The sequence below is a fragment of the Carettochelys insculpta genome, chromosome 2, assembly GCF_033958435.1.
Source record: "Carettochelys insculpta isolate YL-2023 chromosome 2, ASM3395843v1, whole genome shotgun sequence".
Taxonomy (NCBI): Eukaryota; Metazoa; Chordata; order Testudines; family Carettochelyidae; genus Carettochelys; species Carettochelys insculpta.
Window position 1 is genome coordinate 184,742,394 of NC_134138.1, and position 26,644 is coordinate 184,769,037.

Consider the following 26,644-nt stretch of genomic DNA (forward strand, 5'->3'; position numbering starts at 1 on the left):
ACTCTGCAGCTAGGTATTTTCTACTTCAGAGTTGCCAATGTTGCACCAAAGGTCCTCCTTCTGGGTCTACTCACTCCATCGGCACATCCAGTACCTGCCTGCCTTCCTATAATTTCACAAAATTCTACTTTTCTGGAGCTCTTTCTACCACAGATAACTGCTGATATCTGCTTGCTTTTTCACTTCCCAGTTATGTATGTGTTTGTAGCTTATCCTGCCACTTACTAAGTGGGTCAAAAGTTTGTTTTCCTTGTTTGTACCTTTTTATTTCTCTTCTCATGGGTTATATTGGTCAGAATTTTTCTATTATATATTCTTTTGACATAGCTGTTCGCTGTAATGTACACCATAGACAAAATGCTCTGTCACGTACTACAAACTGTTTTGAGATGTGGTTTGCAGAATCTATGGCATACTAAGTGAAACTGTATTGTATTTAACTTCCAGGGTGTGAAGATACTTGACATGATCTCCAAGCAAAGAATTACCAATGTGCCTCGTGATGATATAAGCCTTCGCCCAGATATGTATCCCTGTAGCCTTTGCTGGAAGGATAATTTAACACTGATTATTGGCTGGGGAACTTCAGTAAAGGTACAATTACCTGTCCTCGTAAATAAATGCTTGCTGTTATCACAGACAAAAACTGAGGATTAGTTTTGAAAAGCAAAGACAATTGAAAAGAATGGAATTTGGTTTGACTACTGTGTGCAGAACTCCTGCTGCCATAGAAATAGTGTTGAGCTGACCCTTATGAGGAGGAGTAATGACAGACACCCAGTGGTCAGACAGATTTCTCTTCACATATGGTGTGTGTAATCCCCAGGGACATTTTTCTTTTCTGTGCCTTCAAGAGATTACCTCTTTTGAAAGCTCCTGTAGAGTTATTGAATTAATTTATTTTTATTAGCATAAGCAGGAACAGCTTGTCATGAAGTGAGTTTTTTGTGACTGCTCAGATGGATGTACGATTTTGTTCAGCCATGGTAAAAAAGAATAATAATTTTCTTTGAGTCCCATTTTTTTTAGAAGGGAACTGGTAGTTTAAATAGGCACGCTAAAAAAGTGTACAATTCTTGGAGACTCTCACCTGATGAATACAAGAATGTTGGATGTTTTCTAATAACACACTGCTGCATTGGGAAATTTTAAAAATGGCTGATGTGAGCAAATAGAGAGCAGGAGGGTAAAGTGAGATAGGTAACATCATAAACAAGCTTCTTTGTGACATTAAAGTCTTGGAAAAGTATAATGAATTATGGGTTTTAATAAGCTTTGTGTCTGTTTTTTTTCACATTTGCTATTTGCATCTGTTTCATACCATTCTTGCACCTAGATCAAGAATGTTTTCTAAATCAGCTAAACAAATTCACAGAGTCTGATTCTGCCACACTTAATCTGGTATTTTAGTTGCACTGCAGGGATCTTGAGGGGTCACTCAATAAAAGATGATGATGTCAAAATCAAACTCAGAGTTACCAAGCTATATGAGCCACTGCAAGTAGATTTTAAATGATGAGGCATTTCTCCTTCCTCCTCCAACCTTTATTTGTGTGGCCATCAGTTACAGTAGCGCTTTCTTGAAGCTCTATCAGTTTTTAATCATCTTCTAAATAATAATGATAAGTAGTAATTGCCCAGCTTACAGTAGTGCAAAGCCCAGGCTTTGTTAAAGCTCTAATAATGCCTAATGCAAAGTATTTCAGAATGCAAAATAGTTCATGTTGAAAAGGACTGAATAAAATCTTTGTTTTCTAGATATGTTCGGTAAAGGAGCGGCATGCCAGTGAAATGCGAGACCTGCCCAGCCGTTATGTAGAAATAAGTATGATCCCACAAATTCTTGTCTCTTTTGAAAAGAACAAAAGGTTTTCACTAATTTCCATATTTATATTATTAAAGCAGACCTCTCTTCCCAGTTCTGTATGAATAACTGCAAGAGCAGTTAAGTTCTCCATGGATTATTCAGAGGTAGTGATGTGAAATAGCACGCAGTTCTTGATGGTCTTTAATCTGTGACGTTTACCTAAGTCTGTGTTTGGAGTGCTCAGAGCTCTGTAACTTTTTTGCACAGGTGTGACTATCTGACCTTTCCTGGTTACTCTTGCAGCCAATCTGCAGTCCTGTCCAGTAAAAGAAAAAGTTATCATTTAAACTATAGTAATACTAATCCGAATTGAGTATTAAATATATTAAAACCCTCATATAAGAAGACAAGTGAAAATGTAGCCATGGATATAGAGATGCTAAAAACCAATAATCCATGATAAAAAATGAAAAATAACCTGTTAAAATATAGAGAAACATCTATAATATAAATATAATAGGATATTTAGAGTGGATTTCCAGGATCACTATTTGTCACTGAACATGAGATGTGAAACTTTGTCATGTTGTGGCCTTCTCCTTAAAACAGAGATAGAAGCTACGGCATAAGAAATGACTTCCCAATCCCATATCTTCTCAGTAGTAGCTGTTCGCCACTTTATTACCTTGCTCACCACTTCCTCTCCATTTGCTCTTTTTGGTGTAGTGTTGTGCAGTCTCTACTGCTCCAGTGTCCTCAGGTTGCTTTATAATTTGTTTTTTCCCTGCACCCTGGTTTTTGCTAACCCTTCTGTGCTTGTCGTGTGTAGCTTTGATCGCTGTTGAATGTGTACAGGACAGAAAAACCCTGATAAACAAATGTGTGAAGCAGAGTGTGAAGCAAGATGTTTGTGGGTTTGGTTTTGTTTAGTGACAAGTTTAGCATAACATCTGGGCCTCTTTGTGTTTAAAATTAAAAATCAAACCAATAACCAGACACATTAACTATTGTTATGCTAAGGCTTTGGTTTTTTTCCCCAAAATTCACATGAGGAATGAATCCCAGAGGCAGACTGTGAAGCTGCACACTTGGGTTGCAGCTCTTGAAGATACTGATAGGGCAGTTCCTCATTGAAAGTTGAGTGCTCAGTTTTGCATCACTTCAGAGTCAAGCTCCTAGTGCATCAGAAGTTCATGTGTTTATAACAGTACAGACTATATTGGCATCAAGAGAGTGTAAACGTTTTACAGTAGCTTACAGCTTGCTGAATTGAAACTGAACAGTTCCTGCTCCTTATATTTTATGCTGGAAAGCAAAGGTGCCAATATTATAAAGCAATTCTCTCTCGCAATCTCATTCTGTGATGGTTTGCTACCAGTTAGTAGTGTAGCCAGGAAGTAAATGTGGCATCTCTTGTGCTTCTAAATCAAGCTATCCCATACCTTGAAAGAAAAAAATGATTATACTAAACTGTTCTAACAGTAGTTCTCTTGAAATGCTGATGCCTTTGTTTATGCTTTGTTTAATTTCTCTTAATCAGCCGTCTGGACAGGTTTCAGATATTAAGGCATCTGTTGCAGCAGTAACTTGGTATCTTTCAGCCTTGTAGCAATGATGTAGTAATTTTAACTTTTTTATTTCTTCCTTTATATGCTGCAATTCACTGGTTGGCTGTTTCTTGGAAAAGCTCCATAAATGTTGCTGCCTGGGTAAAAATTTGTTAGATGAGCTGATTTTTGTCAGTTCAGCTCTGTCAGCTACCACAGTGAAGTCCCATATTGATTAGAAAGTATTAGTATTGAATGTCAAGTTTAACTTGGACTAAAGACCATTGTTATATTTTAAAAGAGTTTATGATCTCTGTTCCTACTCAGTCTGATTCGGGAGCTCTTAATATTCTTTTATATTGCACTAAGCCATTCCTGTTGTCTCTTGGTTCTGTTACTTTTTTAAATTTAAAACACGTTAAAGGTAATTTGAAATCATAGATTGAGCATTTGCTTACTTCCTTTGTATGCATAAAGTAGAGCATGTGCTTATGCACTGACCTGAAGAGAGAGCCTTTCCTCAGCTGAGATCTCAAAAGCAATACCAAATGCTCATTTTAAAGAGTAGGAAATAATTAACATTCTCCACTTGCACAATGTCTTTCACCAAAGATCACAAACATTCTACAACCATTAATTAGTCCTCTCAGAACCCCCATGAAGTAAGAACGGACTGCTCTGTCTTACAGAGGAATAAACTGAGTAGCAAAGAAATATGCTATTTGTCCAATCTCCCTCAGTGATATCTGAGAGTAAAATGTAAAGTCCCTTCAAGTTAATGGCAAAGCTTGTAAAGACTTCAGGGTGACCAGAATTTGAACCGAGGACACTTATTCCACCTCCAGGGTCTGACCAATCTATCACAGCTCCTGATGCTTGTTCATTCCAGGTATACTTCTAATTGAGGCATACACTGGGCGTGCAATTTTACACCACCAATCCATACACCTTTCCTGGTGAAATTGCTACTGGTGAATTTCAGACCCTGGCTAATCAGATTTTGGTGTTTAATTTGCGGGGGAGACAGCAAAACAACCAATTTGTGTTTTGGAAGAATGTGCTGAATATTTCAGGTTAGTTCATAAAGAGGGATACCCTATGCTCACATTTCAAGAACTTAAAAAACAAAAACAAAAGAAAATAAAAACCTTGTTAGCGACCACAGTGAGCAGAAAATTGTCACCAGTGGTTAAATGCCAAATTCTTTGTGTATTAATTTATGTAACCATTTAATCAAGAGTCCCCTGGAAATCTTAACTCATAAAAATAAATAATCCAATCAGCAGAACTCCATATTGCCCAAATAATAAACCCTGGTGATTAATACCTCTGTTACCCGTTAGTCTCACATGAAGACAAAAAGGCCATATTGGTAATCGGCACAATGCCTGATGAAGTAAGTGAGGCTAATACTGTGAAATGAAGACTGCCGTATGCCTCGCCTGTTGGTTGCTGAAGTTGCCTGTTTGTAATTTTCATACATACACAATTTTCCCTTTCAATATACTTCTGTGAAGGAAAGCTTGCTTTTGAGATGATCAGTATTTTTAGCTTCTAAAATTCTATTAGTCTGTAGACAAAAGATGAGGATTCTGTGTGATTTCCTGGAAAACTGTAGGCCCTTACTGGAGAAATGTATGCTGTAAATGGCAGGAAATGAAGTCCTGAATGGGAACTTTGTTGTGAGATAATGAAAAGTGATGGGATGTTATCATCCAGCATTACAATATGTTGCTACATGCCACAGAATACTAGCCGGTATTGGGAAAAGATTCGTTTAGTTCCACAGAAGTGCCGTATGTGTTTCATACATGTTATGCATTCTGGTTAGTACAGTTAAACAGCCAATCTTTGTGCTGCTGCTATTTCTCTATGCACTTTGCAATTAAATGTAGGAACCACCTTGCACGGCTAAAGGGATGAATGAAGTCACTGAACTATTTTCCTCCATTTTTAATTTGAGAATCTGCAATAAGTCATGATGAGTGTTTAAAGAACAAGTTTTCCATTCGATTCCACTCTATGTCCATATCTGGTATGGTGACTCACTGTTCATCTCACACACTCATGGCAAATGAAGCACTACATCATAGACCATGCCTGACAACCACCCTAGGTGTTTTATTCCAGTGTTTAACCACCCTGACTATTAGGAAGTTTTCCTAATGTCCAGTCCAACCCTCCTGTTGCAATTTAAGCCCATTACTTCTTGTCCTCACAGGTTAAGGAGAATGATTTTTCTCCCTCCTTGCAACATCCTTTTAAATACATGAAAGCTGTTACTATGCTCCCGTCTTCTCTTTTCCAGACTAAACAAACCCAGTTGTTCCAATCTTCCCCCATAGGTCCTGTTTTCTAGACCTTTATTTTTGTTGTTCATTTCTCTACCTTCTCCAGTTTGTCTACATCTTTCCTGAAAAGTGGTGTTCAGGTGACCCTAAGTGCCATGTTCTTACCCCAACTTGAATACACCATCTCTTTTACATGTCTTACACAGCAGGAGACCTCTTCTTTACCCACAATGTGATAACCTCTCCTACTTGTAACTAATGTTGTTCATTTTATTTTGTGCACAAGTTTTCCCTCTCTGCTTTAAATATTCCTTTCAGTCCTTAAATACTATGTTATGTGTCAGGAGCAAGATATATTATGTAAATAATGTCTCTGACATCAGCTGTTCTAAAATCAGCACTCAAAATGTAATATATTTTGATCAGCCTTGTCAGTCTTGCAGGACAGAACAAAATAATTGCACAGAGGATTAAAAATGTCAGTGCATTCTCCCCAAGGATATTGTAGATTGAATGTTTAACCTTTTGTGACGCATTCATCTCACAATGATGTCACAGTGTCTGTGTTAATTTTTTTTAATATATGCTAACTTCTTTAGAGATAAATGTTACTTTTATTTTTAACTCTTATTTCATAGGGGTTTTCTTACTTAATGGATGTTTATTTCTAGAGCCCTGCAAATCTGTAGATATCTGGTTTATATCAGTGGGAATTCATATTTACGGCTATCCACAGCTCATTTTATGGATAAGGCTGTAGTTACAAATATCCGTGCAGGACTGTGATCATTTCCCATCTTACCTCCCCATTTCTCTTACGAACATTTCTTTAGATTTCTTCTATTTTATCACTCAAGATTACAATGCATTTCTTTCTTGTTCTGATCAAATTAATGATAAGACATTCATTACTTAAGGTCAGATTCTTTTAAAATGGAAATTAAAATCCATGTTCCCTGGCTTTACTTTGAGGGTTGTACAAAATGCACCTCTCTAGTCCAAATGCAATCACTTGCAGATTTTCACTCTGTATGTTTGTTACCTATGTGGTGGTCAAGGATTGAAGAGAAGAAGCAGCAAAGTGCTCCTTAATGTTCAATGTTACAAATGTAAACCAAGCAGGAGAACTATATGTAATTTATTTCCATTTCAGGTGCGGTATAAAGTTGTGATTCACTGTATACTGAAACAACTTTTTAAAAAACATAATCAGTCAATTGTGTCTTGCAATCCCTTCCCGCAGCAAATTAAAGTCAGCATTCAGTTCCCGGGTTTGGGAGTGATCTTGAAAATTCAGTTACAAATCAGGCCAAAGAAGGAAATACCAGATAACATTTTCTTAACAAAAAAACAAAAAAACTTGCCTGCTCATAAAAATCACTGTGAAACTTAAGTTGAGGATGTGTGGGACTCCTAAGATTATTATTTTATCACACCAGTAGCTTTAGAGGGAACCGCTAAGTGAGTTTCCACAATTTAATGAACATAGGAAAAGGTTCTTAATACTTTCTGTAAACTGCACTAGCTCTGCTTCTAGCTCCAAGTCCTATTATGTGATGTGATCAACTACTGAAAATCCCCATGACCCCTCTTATTTCAAGTGTCTTACTGATATCATATGGTAGAGCCCGAGAATATATCTTTTTCTAACCCTTAATTTAGTTTCATTTGCAAGTTGCAATCTTCTGTCACCTAGTGAGTCTAGCAAGGAGTACTGTAGTCTTTTTATGTGCTTTGAGTCTGATTTATCTGAAATGCTGAGCATGCACAGCTGGCCACCTCTGAAAATGAGATCCATGTTTTTCTTCGAGAGTGGTTCATGCTCTTATATAAATCTATGTCTTTCCTGTGTTGCAGTTTTCCAGTTTGATACTGAATTCTACATCAGTGGACTTGCACCTCTCTGTGACCAGCTTGTTGTACTTTCTTACGTAAAGGAGGTTTCTGAGAAAACGGTAATTATTTTGGCGTTACAGTTGCACAGCAGTGCAAAACCTCCTCAGATTTAAGTTAGAAACAACAGTTATCTGTGAAATAATCCTTCATTATCTTACTCTATAGTGATGAATGGATACAGCTTCTTTGACTTATGTGGGCAACAGAGGTTATGTTGAAGAATAGGGTATTTACCTTTTAGAGGCTCTGCTGTCTGGTCTCCTTTGTTCCTTTTGAGGGAACAAAGAGAGCCCCTGGCTTTTCTGCCCCCTCTGTGTAAGAAGGAATGAAGGCTACATCAAGCTGAAAGGAGGGGCAACTTGCTGAGACTATGTTTTCAGGAATGTGTGAGTGAAGTTACTCAGTTCCAGCGATAGGAGTGAGAGTAGTTTTGGCAGTGAAAATTACTGGGAGAGCAGTTGATTGTTCCCTTCATCTCACAGACATCTGTCTTGTGCACTGTATGTTTTTGTAAGTGTGTAGCACTTGGAATTAATGTGACAACCAGGTGGGAAACAACCATGCCTGCCTCATATATTTATTTCTGAATACACAGTAAAAAGTGGGGGAAACGAAAGCCCTTGAAGCCCCAGTATGAGTGTGGCAGATGTTCTTGATCATCTCTTTGATAATGTGCCTCCCTTTGACAGTCATCACTATAGTAACCTCAAGCAACTGGATGCACATGTTGCTAGGCAATGAAATGCTGTAGACTCAAACTAATGCTCAAACCTATTGAAATCAATAGGGTTAGCTTTCTGGCCCTATTGCAGGATGTCAGAGTATTATTTTTATTTATTTATTTTAAAGGGGGGAAAATGCCACAGCAGGTTTTCCCCATAGAGCTAGGACAGTAATTCCTCTGGTGTGTGAGGTAGGCTTTTGAAAGAACTGGAGGTAACAAATGAAAAGGGCAATGGCTCGGTGAAATGCTAGTAAGCAGGGAAATTGACAGTCATTGCTAATGAAAAAGTTGTACTGAAAAAGCTGAGATAAAACACGAGGTAAATGGGAAAAGTGAAAGAAATTCTAACTGCTTCAGGGAGCAAGGAGGGAAAGAGAGTTTCAGGTGAAGCAGTAGTAGATCACAGCAGTGAGAGATTTTTAATGTAGTTACATGGTTGATTTTTTTTGAAACGTGAATGCAGAACCTATGAAAAATGCCAACCTGATGAAACTGAAGCCCTCTAATTGTCCAAAGCAAACAAACAGCTGCTGTGAAGAGTTCCACTCGCTCTCCTGCCTGTGTAACTCAGGTCTTATGGGAGAGGGTCTTTAATCTCAGTTCAATCTCAAGGACCTCTTGGTTAGGTCTCTTTGCTGTGATTGCCAACAAGAGGGTGACAGTTACCATTGGTGATGATCTCTGTGTTGTAGAATTCTCTTTCTTGTGAATCAGTGTGCCCACCAACTCATTTCATAACTGGCAAATAACTTGCAGTTATTATAAACTGGGACTAGATTTGAACCAGTGACTTAAACTGTCCACTTCTTCGCCCTGGTTTGAGCTACAAAGTTATGTCAGTATAAAAATGTTGCTCGGGGTCATAGCAAATCCACACCGAGTGATGCAGTCACATGGATCAAACTGCCAGTGTAGACAGTGCTGCTCAGTGGGCTGGCTTCTCTCTTCAACATGGCTAGCACTTTTTGGGTAGTACCTGTTCCAGTGGAAAATGTAGATTGCATCTTCACTAAGTACAGTAATCCCTCGAGTTATGCGAAGGCTGTGTTCCCATGAACCCTAGTGTAACTTAAAATTTTTGTAAGCCGGGGGGCAGCTTTTTCCCCACTTGGAACACACATTCTGCACTTGAGAAAGCAGCAGAAGCACCTGGAGCTCCTATTGAAATATAAGTCAGGGGGCAGGGGGCATTTGGGGAGGATTAAGCCTGTCGGTGGGTTGGGCTGCAGAGGGAGTGGAGTTGAGTCAGAGATGCATGGCCCTGCGCGGGGTTGAGCCAGAGCTGCGTGTGAGGGTTTGAACTGGGGCTGCGTGCAGGGGTAGTGAGCTGGAGTTGTGGTGGGGATGGTGAGCTGGACCACGGGGGGGGCATTGAACTGGGGCAGGGATGGTGAGCCGGGGCCGGTCCATGAGGGATTTGAATGGGGCCAGGTGGTTGAACTGGGGTTGTACAGGGAAGTGGGAGGTTGAGCCATGGCCGGGGGCGGAGGGATTTTGAGTTGCGCAACTTAAAATTGTGCATTTTGAGGCTTTACTGTACTCTTATTTATTGAGTGTGATTGATAACCAGGGTGTGTGGTGGGGTTTTTTTGGTGACAGTGCTGGGGCCTAGGCATGGTCAAAAATACGAGTGTGTAAAACCAGCAGCTTCCCCGACCCCAAAGTCAGAAAACAATCAGCCACAGGTAAAAGTTAAGTCACAAGCTTTATGCCACTTCACCCACAAATACCTGCAACAGACTCCCTATGTTCCCATTACTTGAGCTCATCAGTGATCAAGAATTTTATGTTATGTTTTCAGATTACTATAGTCCTACTTTGACTCGATGTTTAAAGCATAAATTTATACTGAAATGCACTCTGCTTTAAAAGACACTGAGGCTGTTACCAGCATATAGTTGAGCTGAGCATTAGGTTGCTATAACCTGTTCCTTTGTGGAGCTGTATTCTGCACAGATTCGATGTATCTAATAGTGATCTAGCCCACTATTTAAATTTTTAAACTGAAATCTTAAATTCTGGAAATCTATTAGTTGATAAATATCCTAGGGACAATCGTCATTATGTTGTTAGGAATATGACTCGGGAAATTAAATCATAGATTTACACCTTTGTACCTTTTGCTGTCATCGAGAAATAAGCTACTTTTAACATTTCAAAAGTCAGGAATTTTGTTTTCAAGAGGTAATCAAATATAAGTTTAGACACCCAAAAAAAAAGCGTTGGAGCCCAGTTAGAAATCTAGTTAATCCGTCTGAAATAACGGATTTAATGGTGAATTCTTAGAAAATTAATTCCATACCCTGAATAAGTGCTGTGTGTTTGGTTAAGGTATGGCATATTTTTTGTACATATCAAACAGCTTTAATCTTTTTAAGTGCAAATCTCAGTGTGTCCTTAACTGAAAAGTTATAATTTATGTACCTAACAGAATGCATAATTCTGATCGTACAGTCATGTGTAAGACATGCATTTTGCTCAGGATTGGTTACATACCTTAATGGCAAACCAAAGAAAGAATAGGAAAATAACCATATGATTCACGTACCAAAACTAATCAACAGTGCACAAATTTTGAACTCCAAAATTTGCAATTCAACATACAATCTGAAGTTCATGTCTGGTGACTATTTCAGCTAAAGATAATTTTTCACAAAGATCTCTTTGCAGAAGTGAACATGAAAGAGTAGTAGTGATACCCACTGTCGACAATGGACACACCCAAACTGTCAGAACTAGACTTATATTCCCAGTTTTCTGTAGTTATGAAATGGCTATCATTCTGGAAAACTGAGTTACAGAAGTTTGTATTTAAATCTTATTCCCAGGTGACTATCAGTTCATGTAAAAAAGACAAATAACATTGTTGTGGTTGAATTTTTCCCAGGAAATGGAATGTTGTGCAAGACCTAGACTGGATATTATTCAGCCCCTTCCTGAGTCTTGTGAGGAGATCTCCTCTGATGCTCTGACTGTTAGAGGGTTCCAAGAAAATGAATGCAGAGATTATCATTTAGGTGAGACATTTCTGTAACTCTTCGTAGGATTTTTTGTTTGTTTCTTTCTTTGTTTTCTGTAAGTAACAGCCTCGACTAATTATTCTTGTAGAAGTCAGACCATTAAATTACTACCATATCCTTTAGCACCTCTACTGATATTTTTCTGTGGCATTAGCTATTAATTGTTCTGTGTTTTGCAAAAATACCGCTTAAAGCAATGTGAAGGTTACTAGGTTAAAATTACAGAATGCCAACATAGAAAAAACTAGAAAGTTCCAACATTACATTTACTATGCTGTATTGCATTTTCTCAGTTGCCTGGGAGTTCCTGTAAGCATTATATGGTAAGAGTATTTAATTATGTAGATTACATATATACATATAACCACAAAATAATGCCACAATAATGCCATAATACACAATAATGTACCAATGTTGCCAATGAGGTTTGTTCACAACATTGGCATTAACCTTTATTAGCATATTTTGTCAAATGGTCGTCATCTAGAACCTAGCACAAGGGACTCTGGTTCTGTGACTGAGTCTTCTAGCCTGTTCTTGATATGGGATGCCATCAATGAAGTAATAAAGGCGGGAAGCATAATTAATTCTAGTCAACAGGCTTCATAGAAAACTAGGACTTGTTGTACTGTGGTACAGAGGGTCTTAGTGCAGCAACTGCCAGATCAAAGAGCTCTCTTGGTTCTCGCAACACCTGAGATTAGCACAGCAGCAAGAGACTCTACTGCGTGCTGCCAAATTCTTCAGTTGTGCAGGAGAGTAGACCTGCTGCTATTGGTTCTTCTGCAAGCTCTGATATGTTTTCTGCCAGTAGAAAAAGCAGATCACCGGGTGATTGATTGTCAAGGTAGTGGCACATCCAACTCTTTTTTTTTTTGTGCAGCCCAGCCCAGCCCAGCTCTAAACCTAGTATGTTGTTCCCAGTGCTGGCATCATCTGACACAGTGTGGCACAGTACCGCTGTGGCTTTTGGACTACTCTGGATCCTCCTTGGAATTCAGTGTTGGCTCCTGTGCACCAGAGTCTTGGGACAGGAAGCTATTATCAGTCATTGTCACCATCAGGAATGATTCCAGCACCCATCTGACTTCGAAAGATGTTCCAGAGACCAAGAGCAGTTATGGCTGCGGCCCTCTGCCACCCTCGGCTTTTTGGCAACAACTGTGTGTTCCATTTCACAGTCTTTCATTGTTTCCCCTCCTGCAAAGTCACCTCATGAGTCTGGAGCCAGATCTTAAAAAGAAATTGAGGCTTCTGTCTCCACATTCCTCCCACAGCAGAAGGCGAGTCACTGTTTTCTAACTGAGGCCATTAGGCCCTTAAGGAGTTAGGTCAGGCTGTACGCCTCTAACAGCAGACCTAGGCCACTCTGGGACTTCATATTGGCACTGCCAATGCTGATGGGTCCTTCAGAGCTAGATGTCTCAAGTTCAGTTGGCCATAGAGCCAATGCCAGCCCTCAGATGCTCCTAATGAGCCCGTAGGCATCCCTCTCTGGCAGGGCTGTGGGGGCGGCAAGTCTTTGTGTCCCTCCTCACCCCACCATGTCTCCTGGCCTTACCTTCCAGCCCACGCACTTCCCTCCCCCCCCAGTGCATCACCTGGAGCAAGGTGTAGCAGGTGGGCAGTTTACAGGGCCCTGGCTGGACTAAGGTTGGCAACAGAGTTCAGGGCCCCCTGCATTCACTGCAGCAGCAGGAGCTGCCTGGAAGCAGAGCTGTGCAGCAGCCTACTCCACTCTACCACCACTCATAAGCCAACCCACCGTGGAGCTGGGGCTCTCCATTTCCTGCCGCTGTGGTGCAATGGAGCAACCTGGCTGGCCTGGCAGAGGATGGCAGAGCGGATGATGCTGCATTGCTCAGCTTACCCACAGCTCCTGCTGCTGCAATGAACTATACCCTATTGCTGCCCCAAACTAGGCCCCCAACTAGTTGCTGAGGCTGTCTCCCTGGGGGAAGGAGGCTTGAGGAAAGGGGTGCAGTGCAGGGGAAGGGGCAGAGCAGGGCAGGAAGAGGTGGGGCTGGGTTTGGGGAATGGGTATGGGGACAGACACCCACACTAGGGCCACAGGGATTCATGTGCGAGCAACCATGTGTAAGCCAGATTGTGGAACTGCTCAGGCTGCCGTTGGCCCCCAGGCCATGAGTTTGAGACTCCTGGATTAAAAGAGTTAGCCCTGTGCAAAATCAGTGCACCATATTTTAAGACATTAAAAACCAACCGTCAAATTTCAAAACAGCATTTATTGTGGGCAGATCAGCATCCAGTTGGGTTGCATATCATGAGTTTCTGTTGCTATGTATTCTTGGCCCACTGGTAATACTTTTATCAGTGGCCCAGAAGAAAATCTGAATTTTTTACTGGTAATGTTTGAAGATGACACAGAAATGGGAGAAGTCACTGGGTAATGAAGACAAGCTCTGGCTTACTTGTGCATATTTAAATGTCTTTTAAGGCCAATTCACAAAAGATGCCTCGGGGTTAAAAAAAAGTAGGCCTTGTCCCAGCATGAGGATCGTCTCCTGGAAGCCAGAACCTTTGTTGAGGGTGTAAGAGTCATGATGGCTAAACAGCTTAATGTGAGCTCTCAATACAGGGTTGTGGCTAGAAGCAGTAATGTGATCCTTGGATTTATGTAGAGTAGTAAAAGGTGGTGGCAGAACTTGATGTATGACATTAGTGAGCCCATTACTGTACCTAGTTCTGGTGTCCACACTTTAAAAAGGATGTTGATAAACTGGAATGGATTCAGAACAATAACTACAAGGATTATTAATGGTTTGGAAAAGCTGCTTTACAGCATGAAGAAGCATGAAGAAGAATCATCTGTTTTAATTTATCAAAAAGATGATTGTGACTTGATCGTAGTCTGTAAGAGAGAGATCTTCAAAAGCACTGGGATCCTCGTTTCCACTGACCTAAGGCCTGTTACACTGAAAATGTACCTCCTAAGTACCTACACAGAGAGGAGATCTGTCAGCAGGAGATTTTTTAAACCAGCAGCTCGAGTAATTACAAGATCCAATGGCTGGAAGCTGGAGCTAGACAATTTCAGGCTAGAAATGACTCACCTAAGGATGTGATGGATTCTCCATTTTTCCGAGTCTTTAAATCAGGATTTGTTGCCTTTCTAAATAGCCATGCTCTAATTCAAACAAAGGTTATAGACTTGATGCAGAAACTGTTGGGTGAAATTCTGTAGCCTGTGTTATGCGGCAGAATCATAATCAGTGTTTAATTTGTGCCAGGGCTTTGCTGAGCCCTGGCACCTTTAGTCTTGGCAGTTCGCAGCTGTGGCACCTCTGGTCTTGCTGCCTCAGTTATGAATACAAAAATAAATAAATAAATAAATAAACAAAAATTGAATCCTGGCTCCTCTTTCATTACAAATTAATCACTGTTCATAATGGTCTGGATTCTCAAAGCTGAGTCTGATTTTTATCATCTAACCCAGCAGCACATATATCTCATACAGTCAACTTCAAATCAAAGTAGGCCTGTCAGACCTGAATATACATCCCTTAAATAATTGGAAATGCTGTAAACTGCTGCCTGCTGCCTAGGGGAGGTGGGGAACTCGTCCCCACTGTAATGTGTTACTGCTCCATGAATATTCTGATTCATCTGCCGTGTACAAACTTTTTGTTTTGGAATGTATTGCATACTGTACATAGTTTTGTATGTATGTAAGAGAGTGTGTGTGTGTGTGTGTGTGTGTGCGCGTGCGCGCAGATGGACATAGTGTTGGGAAATTTCATCCTGGTACCTACAGAATGTTGAGAAGGTTCTCCCACACTAGGCTTTGAGGGAAAAAATGCAGTTCTGAGTATTTCTGTTCTGTGTAACATCTGACCTTTTTTGAGCTAATTTTTACTTGAAGTTTAATCAGACTAAGTATTTATAATGTTGGTGAATGAGAGTGAGAGAGAGCCTTAATTTTCTGCATTGCAAATGCATTGCAACAGGGATGTATCAAGTCCCCAGGGGCTCTGGCATCCATCATTTGTGCTTTTGATGGCCTTGACCTTGATTGGGAGGGTGTATTGCAGGCAAGGTAGTATAATAGTCCTCTGAAAGTATAACAGTGTGTTCTAAACCATCATAAAGTTTATACCTAGAGGATGAATCAGAATTTTCAATAAGCTGTGGTGGGTTATTTTGCTGTTTATATCAGTTTTAATTTATTGGTGCATACCACATCCAAGGTAGTCATATTCCTCAGGAGCATCTTGCTTGTGGGATTTTTTTTTTTTTTTTTTTGTTCCCCAAACGTGAGCTAAAATGCAACACTTTAGAAAAATAAAATAATAAAATTTCATGTGTTCGCAGAGCATTCAGAGGGTGAATCACTGTTTTACATTATTAGTCCAAGAGATATTGTTGTGGCTAAAGAACGGGACCAAGATGACCACATTGACTGGCTTCTTGAAAAGAAGAAATATGAGGTAATTTTTACCAAATTATCTTTCATTTATGTTTGAACGTCTTGTTCTCCATGGTAACCATTGCCATCACATGTGATTGGGAAGGCCTTGTTTTAAGCTTATTTCCCAATCCTTCAGTCACGTAAGTGTGTGTAGTTTTATTGACATGCTGTCCCATTGCGTACATTTTTGCAAGATTGGAGCCGAAATGCACAGTTGATGGAAAAGGTGTGTCCATGCGGGGGACTGGACTTGATGACCTCTCAAGGTCCCTTCCAATTCTAGAATTCTATGTCAGGTTTTAATTGGTAAATGTCACTAAAATTAGTAATACTATTTAGCTTTGAAGAGCAGTATTGGGGATCAGATATTTTTTGTGTTGATACTATCCATACTTATTAAAGGAAAAAGGTTTAGTTTTGGTACACTGTAAGTCACTGTTCTGAGGCATTAGACATTGAAAGGGTGTTTATGATGACAAGACACAGATCCAGCTAAGAAGTAGTTTCTTTCATATGGGGCACAACTTTCAAAATGTTAAATAATTCAGAACAAAATATAACATCTTTGATTCCTGAAGTAGCCTGGCTCTGAACATTGCTGAACACCAGCAGTGGTAAGGGACTACACTAGGAGCCTAATGTACTCAATTTCTTTGAAAAGTCTGATCATTTATTTAGATACTTGATTTTTAGATACCTGGTCAATGTCCATACTAGCAGTTTATTTAGAAAATAACTTCAAAATAAGGTCTCTTTTCAAAAAGCCCCACGGAGCGTCTACACACATTGGCTATGTCTACACTAGTCCCAGAACTTCGAAAGGGGCGTGATAATGAATGTAATTGAAAGATGCTAATGAGGTACTGCCATGAATACGCAGTGCCTCATTAGCATAACGGCAGCCGCAGCACTTTAAAAGTGCCATTTTCGATCATGCGCGACTCTTCTACATGGGGTCTCTTTGAAAGGACCCTGCAAACTTCGAAATCCCCTTATTTCTATTTGATTCCAATTCCAGGTGTGGTCCAAGGTCTTGTTTGGTTATAGGGATAAGGGGATTTTGAAGCATGCAGGGTTCTTTCAAAAAGGACCCTGGGTAGATGGGCTGCACACGATCAAAAGTGGCACTTTCAAAGTGCCCTGGCCATCATTATGCTAGTGAGGTGCTGCATATTTATAGCAGCGCCTCATTGGCATCTTTCAATTAGGGTTCATTATCACATGACCCTGTCAGAGTTCTGGGGCTAGTGTAGACATAGCCAATGTGCAACTTCGAAATCAGGATCGAAATAAGAGGGCCGCATTACAAAGTCTTTCATCCATTCCCATATTAGGAACAGCACTGTATTTCAAAGTGTAACTTTGAAATAGGATATGTGTAGGCCTACTGCGTTCTACTTTTTTGAAATAGTGGGTCCACCATGGTGGTGGCCCACAGGAGACACTCTAGCTACACCAGGCGGGGCTCTATGATCACCACCGGCCGCATTTAAGGACATACGCCCCCAGCAACCCATGGCAGGAAGCTGAGAGTGTGCTAGCACCAGGAAGAGCGCGAGCTCTCAGCTGCATGCCCTCCCTCCAACAACAGGCTGAGATCACCATCCCCCTGTATTAATGGGGACCCTGGTGAGTCCTCTCAAGAACTGAGCCAGCAATGAGCAAGAAGCAGCCCGTCCTGGTCCGAAGAGGAGCTCAAGGAAGAGGAGGTCCTCCTCCAGACTCAGGGTGTGTCACAGCAACGCGGACACATTCAACTGGCTCTCTGGGAGCCTCAGTGTCAGGGGCACCCCAGCCTCATCGGGGACCAGGTGCAGTCCAAGGTCAAAGAGCCGAGGTAGGCATACTGCCACAGCCAAGAAGCCACCAGCTGCTCCGGGGCACCTCCCACCCGGTGCCCACACTTTGAAGAGCTGGACTGCCTACTGCGGCCCAAACAGGTGCCACCCTCTGAACACATCCTGGACATGGCCACCCCCCCCACACCAAGACTGAGGCGGCCACGGAGGAGGAGGAGCTGGGACACTCGGGTGCCCCCAACCCCTGCCCGAGGAACGAGGATTGAGAGGCTGGCAGCAATGACAAGTGTTCCAGCAGTGGGACCCTTCTCATCCCAGCCCCCTCCAGATCATCCAGGTGGGACCCCTCCAGATGGACATCTCCACCCTTTGTGGAGGGAGCAGCAGGTACGTACTGGGCATTCAGGATGCCTGGGGCCTGGGGAAGGGGGTCCCATCCCTGCCACAGCTGGCAGGAGGCCACTCATCTACAGGACACGCAGCACCTGCCCCAATACCCAACCCCACCTCACACAGGGCCTCCCTGACCCACACCCTATTGCTTTGTGCCTGGCAGCATGAGGCAGCAGGTGGATGCTCGTACGCAGTGCTGGTCTCCGCAGCCCAACCCTGGGTGAAGGGCTCCTCTGCTCTCCACAATATTGTGCAGAGCACAGCAGGCCGCAGTGACTATGGGCACATTATGGAGGCTGACCTCCAAACTTTGTCAGGAGGCAGCAAAAGTGCCTTTGAGATGCCCAAATGCCCACTTGACAGTGTTCCTGGCCTGGTTCAGGCACGCACTGAACACATCCTGGGACGGGTTGGTGCAGCCTGTGTAGGGTCTCATGAGCCATGGGTGTATGGGGTATGCGGCGTCAGCCAGGGTGGAGAGGGGCATGATGATACCTCCTATCGGGAGCTTCCACGGGGGCAGGTAGGTGCCCTCCTGCATCCATCACCCCTGCCCGATCACCCCATGCACACATCCATGAACTGGCCCTGGGTGTCAACAATGGCCTGGAGGACCACAGAGTGCTACCGCTTTCTGTTCGCAAAAACAGCTATGCTGTGGCCCAGGGCATGGATGGCAATGTGTGTGCAGTCCAGCATGCTGAAATAGTTCAGGAAGCCCAGCTCTGCAAAGCCGGCGAGGGTGATGTCCAGGTCCCCGATGGTGACGACCCAGCACAGGAAGAGGGTGTTTATCGCCCCGACGACCTGCAGATAGTGCAAGACAGACATGTCCATGAGTGCATGGCTGTGTGCTCCCTGGGCCCCTCCCTATGGTGGCCCCCTTCCCTCTGGTGGCCTCCTCCCTAGGGTGCATGTGGCCTTAGCCAGACTTACCTCAAGCAGGATTGCCCCGACAGTGGTCTTGCCTACCCCAAACTGATGGCTGACAGACTGGTAGGTATTTGGGGTGGCCAGTTTTCATATTGCGATCACTACCCTCTTCTCCAAAGGGAACACGGGCCGCATCCTGGTGTTGTGGTGCTGGAGGGCTGGAGCGAACCAGTGGCACAGCTCCTTGAAGGTCTCCCTGGTCATTCTAAAGTTTTGCAGCCTCTGGTTGTCACCCCAGTCCCCCAGCAAGAGGTGGTCCCACCACTCAGTGCTGGAGGGGTAGACTCAGTGTCGCCAAATTGGCAGGGTCGGGGACACTGAAGTAGCCCTTAACAGACAGCCCACAGGAGGGTGCCTATGTGACTGTCCCTCTGGTGCTGCTGGAAGACGGCCACAAGCAGCACAGCCAGCAGGCTGGCCACGGCTGGGATGAACTCACCCTTAGGGAGCTCCTGGAGGCATGGTGTCCCTGGTACAGCTCAGGTCCCAGCACAGGGCCTGCAGTGCTGTGAGAACCCTTGCAGCCTGGAGCATGTGCAGAATGTGTGTTGGGAGGGGTCCTTTAAGGGAGTGGCTGGCTGCAGGCCCCAGAAGGGCGTGGCAGCCATGTGACCCCATTTGCAGTGTTCCGTGGCCCATTATTTTGAAATAACGGCCGTGGTTGTGTAGATGCTCCAGTTCAAAATGCTGGGCTGCTCTTTCGAGTTAGGGAATCGTGGCTTTGTGCATTTGGCCATGCCATTTTGAAGGCCATTCTTTCAAAAAGTACATTTAGTGTAGTGTAGACGTAGTCTTAGTGTTGGTTCCGGAATTTGCAATGGTTCTACTTAAAAACACTTATCTGCAATATTAATGCAATCCCCAAGTTTTCTGGTTTCTGATTTCCCATAGTGAATGGGTTAAAGGACTTTGTAGGCTTTTTAAAAAAAATTTGCAGAGGCTAATTTGAATTTACTTTTGAATGAATGCAAGTATTTTAAAGCCAAATTCAAAACAGTCTTCCAGGAAGAACAAAGCTCTCGTCCCCATTTCGTGCATATTTCTGTGATTAACTAAATTTTGACTTTCCTGATGCAGGAATAAATTCAAAAATGGTGAATACAGTTCTGTAGTTATGCAAAACACTTCAGTTAGTCCCACAAGATTCAAGCACTGTTCAGCAATAGCTATGTGTGTGTCTTAGTGAAAGCCCTCTAAGTCTAATAATCTGTGAATAGCTTGTGTTGTAATCAAAATTAAGTTTTCCCTTTTTTCATTTGTACTTTAAAAAAGCCAGATATGTTTCTGCACATTTGAAGTAGTTAAAGAAGCACTACAAATTAAATTTATTAAAAAAAAAATCTGACAGGAGGCCATGTTTTGGTTGAACATAATAAAGAAAATATCATTTCTCAGAGATTTTTCTTATAGGCTTTGCTAGCAAGGGATTTTTTGTTTGATCATTAACCAATGGTATTGCAGTATGTATTGTGCCATGGTCTTGAAATTTGATCCTAATATACTAATGTGAAGTGAAGCCAGATGGAAACAAAAGCAGTTTCCTTTGTGGATGGCTGCTTTTGAGTATGAATTCTAAGTGGTTCATCCAACCATGGCATTAAAAATTCTAGTGCTTCAAACACAAGGCATGATATAAAGGGATTGATTTATGCAGTTCTAGAGCTTTCTATGTAGAAGTTTTGTATATCTGGCTTGTATGTCACTTTTCTATCATATGACTATAGGAGGCTTTGATGGCTGCAGAGATCAGTCAGAAGACCATAAAAAAACATAAGATTTTGGTAAGTTTAAAAACTTCAAAATAAACATTGTTTTTTTGATCTTTATAACTGCATGGTACTTTATATTCATTCTTTATATATGTCCATATTATTCCAGGCAATAGTTATATACTTTCCAACCAGTGTTCAGTTTTCTGAGGTCAGTCCCAAAGAAGGATATTAGTATTCAGAGTTTATAAGAATGGTGAACTTAAAAATTATACTTCTGATTTTTTCTTTTACCAACTCTTATTTCCAGTAACAGCTAATATTATAATACCTGCAAGTCTTTAGAGAAAAGCTTAACTTTCTACATAAGACAACATGATGGCTAGAATTATCAAAGGGGCCAATGGAAGGTATTAGACGTATAAATCCTGTTGAAGTTCAGTGGGAAATAAGCACTCATAAACTATTTTAAAAATCCCTGTCTTTTTCATAATAGCCACTGTTTAACCCTGCATGGTTGTTGTCCCTGTTGCTTGTGTAGTCTTACTTGCAGCAGTAAGAAGAATACAGGTATTTTGTAAAATTAGGAAAATATTGCACGTCATGAAAACCAGCAATATTTTAAATCCATTTTTTTAATTTACTTAAATGTTGAGTTGATGGCTTGCCTTTTTAAAGGTGGAATATGGTATTTAAAGAATAAGCACAAAACATTGATTGACATTTTTTTTAACTCTTAATTAAATTGCAAGTGGACCCTGAAATTTACAAGTAGCTTGGATAGCACTGGTGTGATATTAGAGCTTTTTAGATAAAGTCCGTAGCCGAGTTTCTTTTCCCTAGTTCTCAGTACTAAATGAGAAGCTTGCGAAATTATCAGAATTTCCGCTACTTTAGGGAGCACTGCTTGGGGTTACATTCTCAGCAGAAGTGCTGTTTTTCTCTCTCCAGCCGCAGGCATCAAGCCTTTCTTTTTAGTTAATGCAGAAAGTGTCCCATCTCAGAGTCAACGTTTTCTCATCCTCAGTCTAAACCACTTAGATGTAGTGTGGAGCCCCACTCAGAGCTTGGGAAGTAGTATGTTCTGCTCAATATTAAAGAACTCATGACAAATATTTAAGAGTGTCATACGTTTCGGAGACGAGACTGTCAGAATTTCAGTGTGATTTATGTACAGGTGCTTATTTCTAAGTGCAAAGAGGAGCTTAAATGGACATATTGATGGGACATAAACACTGATGATTGACCTAACAAGCCAGTGAATGCAAACAGAGCTGAAAGGTTTTTATTACAGCAGTTAACTATTTGATTTTTCAAGAACACTTGACGTTAGAACTTTTATATGTAGTTTCACATTTTTACATTTTTCCCTTTATTATAGGACATAGGCTTAGCCTATATAAATCATCTAGTGGAGAAAGGAGAGTATGACTTGGCTGCCAGGTAATATATTTAGAAATGTCTTTGCTGTGCATGTGATTATGTGTAATGCATGTATTAACTAGATTAAGCAGTATAGTAGTAGTCCAATGATTTGTTTTACGCTTATCCTTTCATTTATAAAGATAGAAACATCTGCAGGTTCATTTCGGTGACTTGTGCCTTCCTAGTCACTTACATCTTTTTAGTTCTTAGAAATATCCTACACATACAGTGGGACTGACAGCCACCCCAGGCCCTGGGGCAAGATAGGGCGGGCTGCATGCCTCAGAAGAGGCAGGACCAAGAGCAGAAGAGTCAAGGCCTCGGGCACTTAGAATTTAGCACTGCTCAGATTGTGGCCTTCTTCCACTCCCCTCCCCCCCAGCTGCATGGAGCAGCAGAGTGGTACTGCTGTAGTGTTTCAAAGGGACTGAGGTAGCAGCAGCAATGGCTGGAGCTCTGAACCCCTTTGAAACGCTGGGCTGTGGGGCAGCATCACCATTTGCTCCCACTGTCCCTTATCAGCAGGTCTGCACGCACATTTTAAGAGCGTGATTTAAATCTTTTAGACCCCATTATATCATTGCTATTTACATTATCATTTGAATCTACTTGATTATCAGTGTTCGTTGTTGTTGCCAGCTCGGAAAACAGGTCACAATAATAATTATACTTCAGCTTTATTTAGACTAAAAATTTCAAATCTGACTACCTGAAGTGAGCTTCATAAATCCATATTTAAGCACTTGAAGATTTCTAGATTTTAGAACTACTAGCCTCTGGCAAACTTCATTTAAATGAATGGAAGCTGTAGTGGCTTAGACTCTTTACTCATTGCCTATGTCTACACTAGAGAGTTTTGTCAACAAAACGCTGGTTTTGACGACAAAACTTGCAGAGCATTCACACACAAAATGCATTTTGTTGACAGAATGTCAACAGCAGTTGGCACTTTTGTCAACAACGTTCTGCCTCTCTGCCTAGAGGAGGAATGCCTTTCTGAACAAAATCAGTTGACAAAAAAGCCATGCGGACACTCCAGGGGGCCCTCAGTCAACAGACAGTGCATTTGGGTCACTGGGTAGTCCGGTCTGTTGTGCTTCCGGTCACCCGTTCTGTCGAGAGAGGGCCAGGCAGAGGGCCAGGGCCTGACAAAAGAGTGGATCATTTTTGTGTGTGGACTCATTCTGTTGACACAAGTTTCCTCAGTTGGTAGTGTAGACATAACCATTGAGAACGTATCTGTGTATATGGGCTGTGAAAAATAGCTACTGTGGAGCTGATGGAGTTTCCTTAATTCTAATGGGAGATCACAAACAGTAAATTTATTACTTATTTTGATGACACCAAAATAATATAATACAGTAGTAAAATAACCATGTGCTTTTTTTTGTTTTGGTGTGTTTGTTTGTTTGTTTGTACTGTGGGGAATAAATTTCAGGTCCTGGATCAGCAGTGGGTAGAATTAAAGCTGTGGTGGTACATTTTGCTGCTGAAAAAGAGGACGGGAATATCACACTAGTTACCATAGTGACTCTTTTTTACATGCCAAAGGAATAGCGTTGGTATGCTCTGAAGAAAGTGGTGTCCAGAACACCTTGTCTGAATGACAACTGCCACAAGACCAGGCCTTGAAAGGTGCCTAGTTTGGGGAAGTTGAGGGAGTAGAGGGAACATAGCCAAAGCATTCATGTTTTTGTTCAGCTGTATATAACAAATGGCCTTATGGTTTTGTTTTGGCAATACGTGTTAGCTGTAGTCAAGTCACCAGAATGTGATGAAATGCATCCTGGAATACTCAAGGAGGAGATCTCAGTAGTGAATGTTTCAGTCTTTGAAAAGTCATGGAGAATCGGAGAGATTCGAGAAGACTGGAAAAGGGCAAATATAGTGCTCATCTATAAAAAGGGAAATAAAAGCCACCCAGGGAATTTTAGGCCAGTCAGCTTAAATTCTCTACCAGTAAAAATAATGAAGAAGGTAATTAAAGGATCAATTTGTAAACGTCTGGAAGAAAATAAACAAGTAGCAGTCGGCATGGATTTGTGAAAAACAAATCTTGCAAAACAACCTGATAAGGGTTTTTTGGGAAGTATGACAAGCCTTGTGAATGGGAGTTGGGGAGTGGTAGAGGTGGTGTTATGTAAACTTTAGTAAAGCTTTTGATAGAGTCTTGCATGACTTCTTAATAACAAATAGAGAAATGCAACCAACGTGGAGCTACTGTTAAGTGGGCACGTAACTACTCTCTGAAAGTGGTTATCCAGCCAGTTATCAATGGTTCACTCTCCTGCTGGAAGGACATAACAAGTGGGGTTCAGTTCTCAGACCGGTTCTGTTCAATATCTTCATAAATGATTTAGATAATGGCGTAGAGAATATGCTTAGTAAGTTTGCAGAGAATACCAAGACCGGAGGAGTTGCAAGTGCTTTGGAGGCTAGGATGAAAATTCAACATGATCTGGAGAAACTCAAGAAATGGTCTGAGCTAAATAGAACGTAATATGATAAGGACAAATGCAAAGTACTCCACTACACATGTACAAAATAGTAAATGACTGACTGCCTGTGAAGGAGTAGTGTAGAAAGGTACCAAGGGGCATGATGGACCATGAGCTAGTTATGGGTCAATAGTGTAACTCTGAAGGAAAAAGAAACAAACTATCATTCCGAAATACATTAGCAGGAGTCTTGTAAGCAAGACACAAGAAGTAATTCTTCCACTCTACTCAGTGCTGATTAGGCCTCCACTGGAGTGTTGTACCCAGTTCTGGGAGGCTGCTTCTGCACTCCCCCACCATGCTGTCAGAGGTGGCATGCAAATGAGGCAATTTGAAGCAGGTTAATAAGGTGCCAACGTGCATATTCAGCACCTCATTAGCATAATAGCAACCGCGTGAATTTCAAAGTGCAGACTTCAAATTGCAGATTAACAGTGAAGATGGGGACAGCTTCAAGATAAGCACCCCACATCGATATTCCCTTTTTCTGATCTAGTTGTATGGGAGTAAGGGAATATCAAAGTGGGGTGCTTATTTCAAAGCTGCTCCCATCTACACTGTCTGTCTGCAATTTGAAGTCTGCACTTTGAAATTTGTGCAGCCACTATTACGCTAGTGAGATTCTGAATATGCATGTTAGTGCCTCGTTAGCCTTTTTCAAATTGCCTCATTACCTTGCTCCCTCTGCTGAGTGGAGGCTAGTGTAGAACCAGCCACACTCATATTTCAGGAAAGATGTAGACAAATTGGAAGAATTTCAGAGAAGAGCAACAAAAATGATTAAAAGTCTAGAAAACATGATCTATTGGGAAGATTAAAAGAACTGGGTTTTAGTCTGGAAAAGAGAAGACTGAACAATGAGATGATGATAGCTTTCAAGTACCTAAAAGGGTGTTTACAAGGAGGAAGAAAAAATGTTCTCTCTAACCTCTGAGGCTAGGACAAGATGTAATGGGCTTAAATTGCAACCAGGGAGGTTTTAGGTCGGACGTTACAAAAAACTTCCTAACTGTCAGGCTGTTTAAGCACTGGAATAAACAGCCTGGGGAGACTGTGGAATCTCCATCCTTGGAGATTTTTAAGAACATTGTATTAAAATACCTGTCGGGATGGTCTGGATGGTACTGGGTTCTGCTATGAGTACAGGGGACTAGACTTGATGGCCTCTCAAAGTCTCTATCAGTTCCATGATTCTGTGTAACTTCAATTGCTGTCTTTTGTCCTCAGAAAATGTCAGAAAATACTTGGAAAAAACACAGAACTCTGGGAATGTGAAGTTTATAAGTTTAAAGAAATAGGACAGCTTAAGGTAGGTTATCTTATATTTTTAACTGATGCGTTTGTGTGGTTTGACCCATATTTGTTCTATGGGTCTGAAATTGACCAAATATAGGTGACATTCACTGAATCAGAAGTCTACAGATGTATCTAATACACAGGAATGCATATCTGAGATGCAGAAGCCTGCTGCAGATGGTTTTTAAAGTGAAAATGTAAACTGTGAACACCAGGATTGTATTTGTATGGTCCTCATGCAGGTTAATACATGGTTGTGAAACAATGTTTGAAGGATAATACAATTGTGTACACACCTAAACACTTCTAAGTGTGTACCCCTTCACCCACCTACTGCACAAAATAGGGTATTTATTTATGGAGAGAAGGATTTTCAAATGTGTCTAAGGTTGATTACTCAATTTCCATTGATTTTTCTTTTTTTTATTTCCCTGACACCTGTAAGGATGTTTTGAAAATCCTAACTGGAATCCCTTTGCCAGTTTGCGTTTCTGGATTTATTGTCCCCTCCACAAAATGCTGAACTGCCTGTATGGAACATCATTTTTGCTTAATGGTCACTGCACTACAGAATAAATAAGTACTAGCATTGCGAGCTACTCTGAGAGTCCACGTTCTGAGTGAATAAATTGTCTACAGTATAAGGCTAAAGTGCAGTCTCTCCTAAACAAGTAGAAAACATTAAGTACCCTCCTTTTGATAACACATGCACATTTATTTCTGAATTTTATGTCTTCCTGTTCAAGCTCAATAAGACAAAAGGGACATATTATTAAGATCTCTCAGCATGCCTTCCCTTGTTTTGAACTGTTCAGTTCTGTTCAAAGAGTGAAGGAAATGTCTGGCCTTTTTATATTTTTAAGAGCCTCGCTAGTAA

At 41.3% G+C, this 26,644-nt stretch overlaps 1 protein-coding gene across 3 annotated transcripts in view; it reads left to right on the forward strand.

Annotated features, from left to right (window-relative positions):
• VPS41 (VPS41 subunit of HOPS complex) overlaps positions 1-26,644 on the forward strand; it is a 184,375-nt gene that overhangs the window by 108,188 nt on the left and 49,543 nt on the right. For all 3 annotated transcript variants that reach the window (XM_074988089.1, XM_074988088.1, XM_074988090.1), the window contains 8 exons: positions 448-594; positions 1,759-1,825; positions 7,503-7,600; positions 11,153-11,282; positions 15,618-15,733; positions 20,564-20,620; positions 21,930-21,991; positions 25,699-25,780. In XM_074988089.1, the coding sequence (XP_074844190.1) occupies positions 448-594; positions 1,759-1,825; positions 7,503-7,600; positions 11,153-11,282; positions 15,618-15,733; positions 20,564-20,620; positions 21,930-21,991; positions 25,699-25,780 (759 nt within the window). The remainder of the gene's footprint in view (positions 1-447; positions 595-1,758; positions 1,826-7,502; positions 7,601-11,152; positions 11,283-15,617; positions 15,734-20,563; positions 20,621-21,929; positions 21,992-25,698; positions 25,781-26,644) is intronic.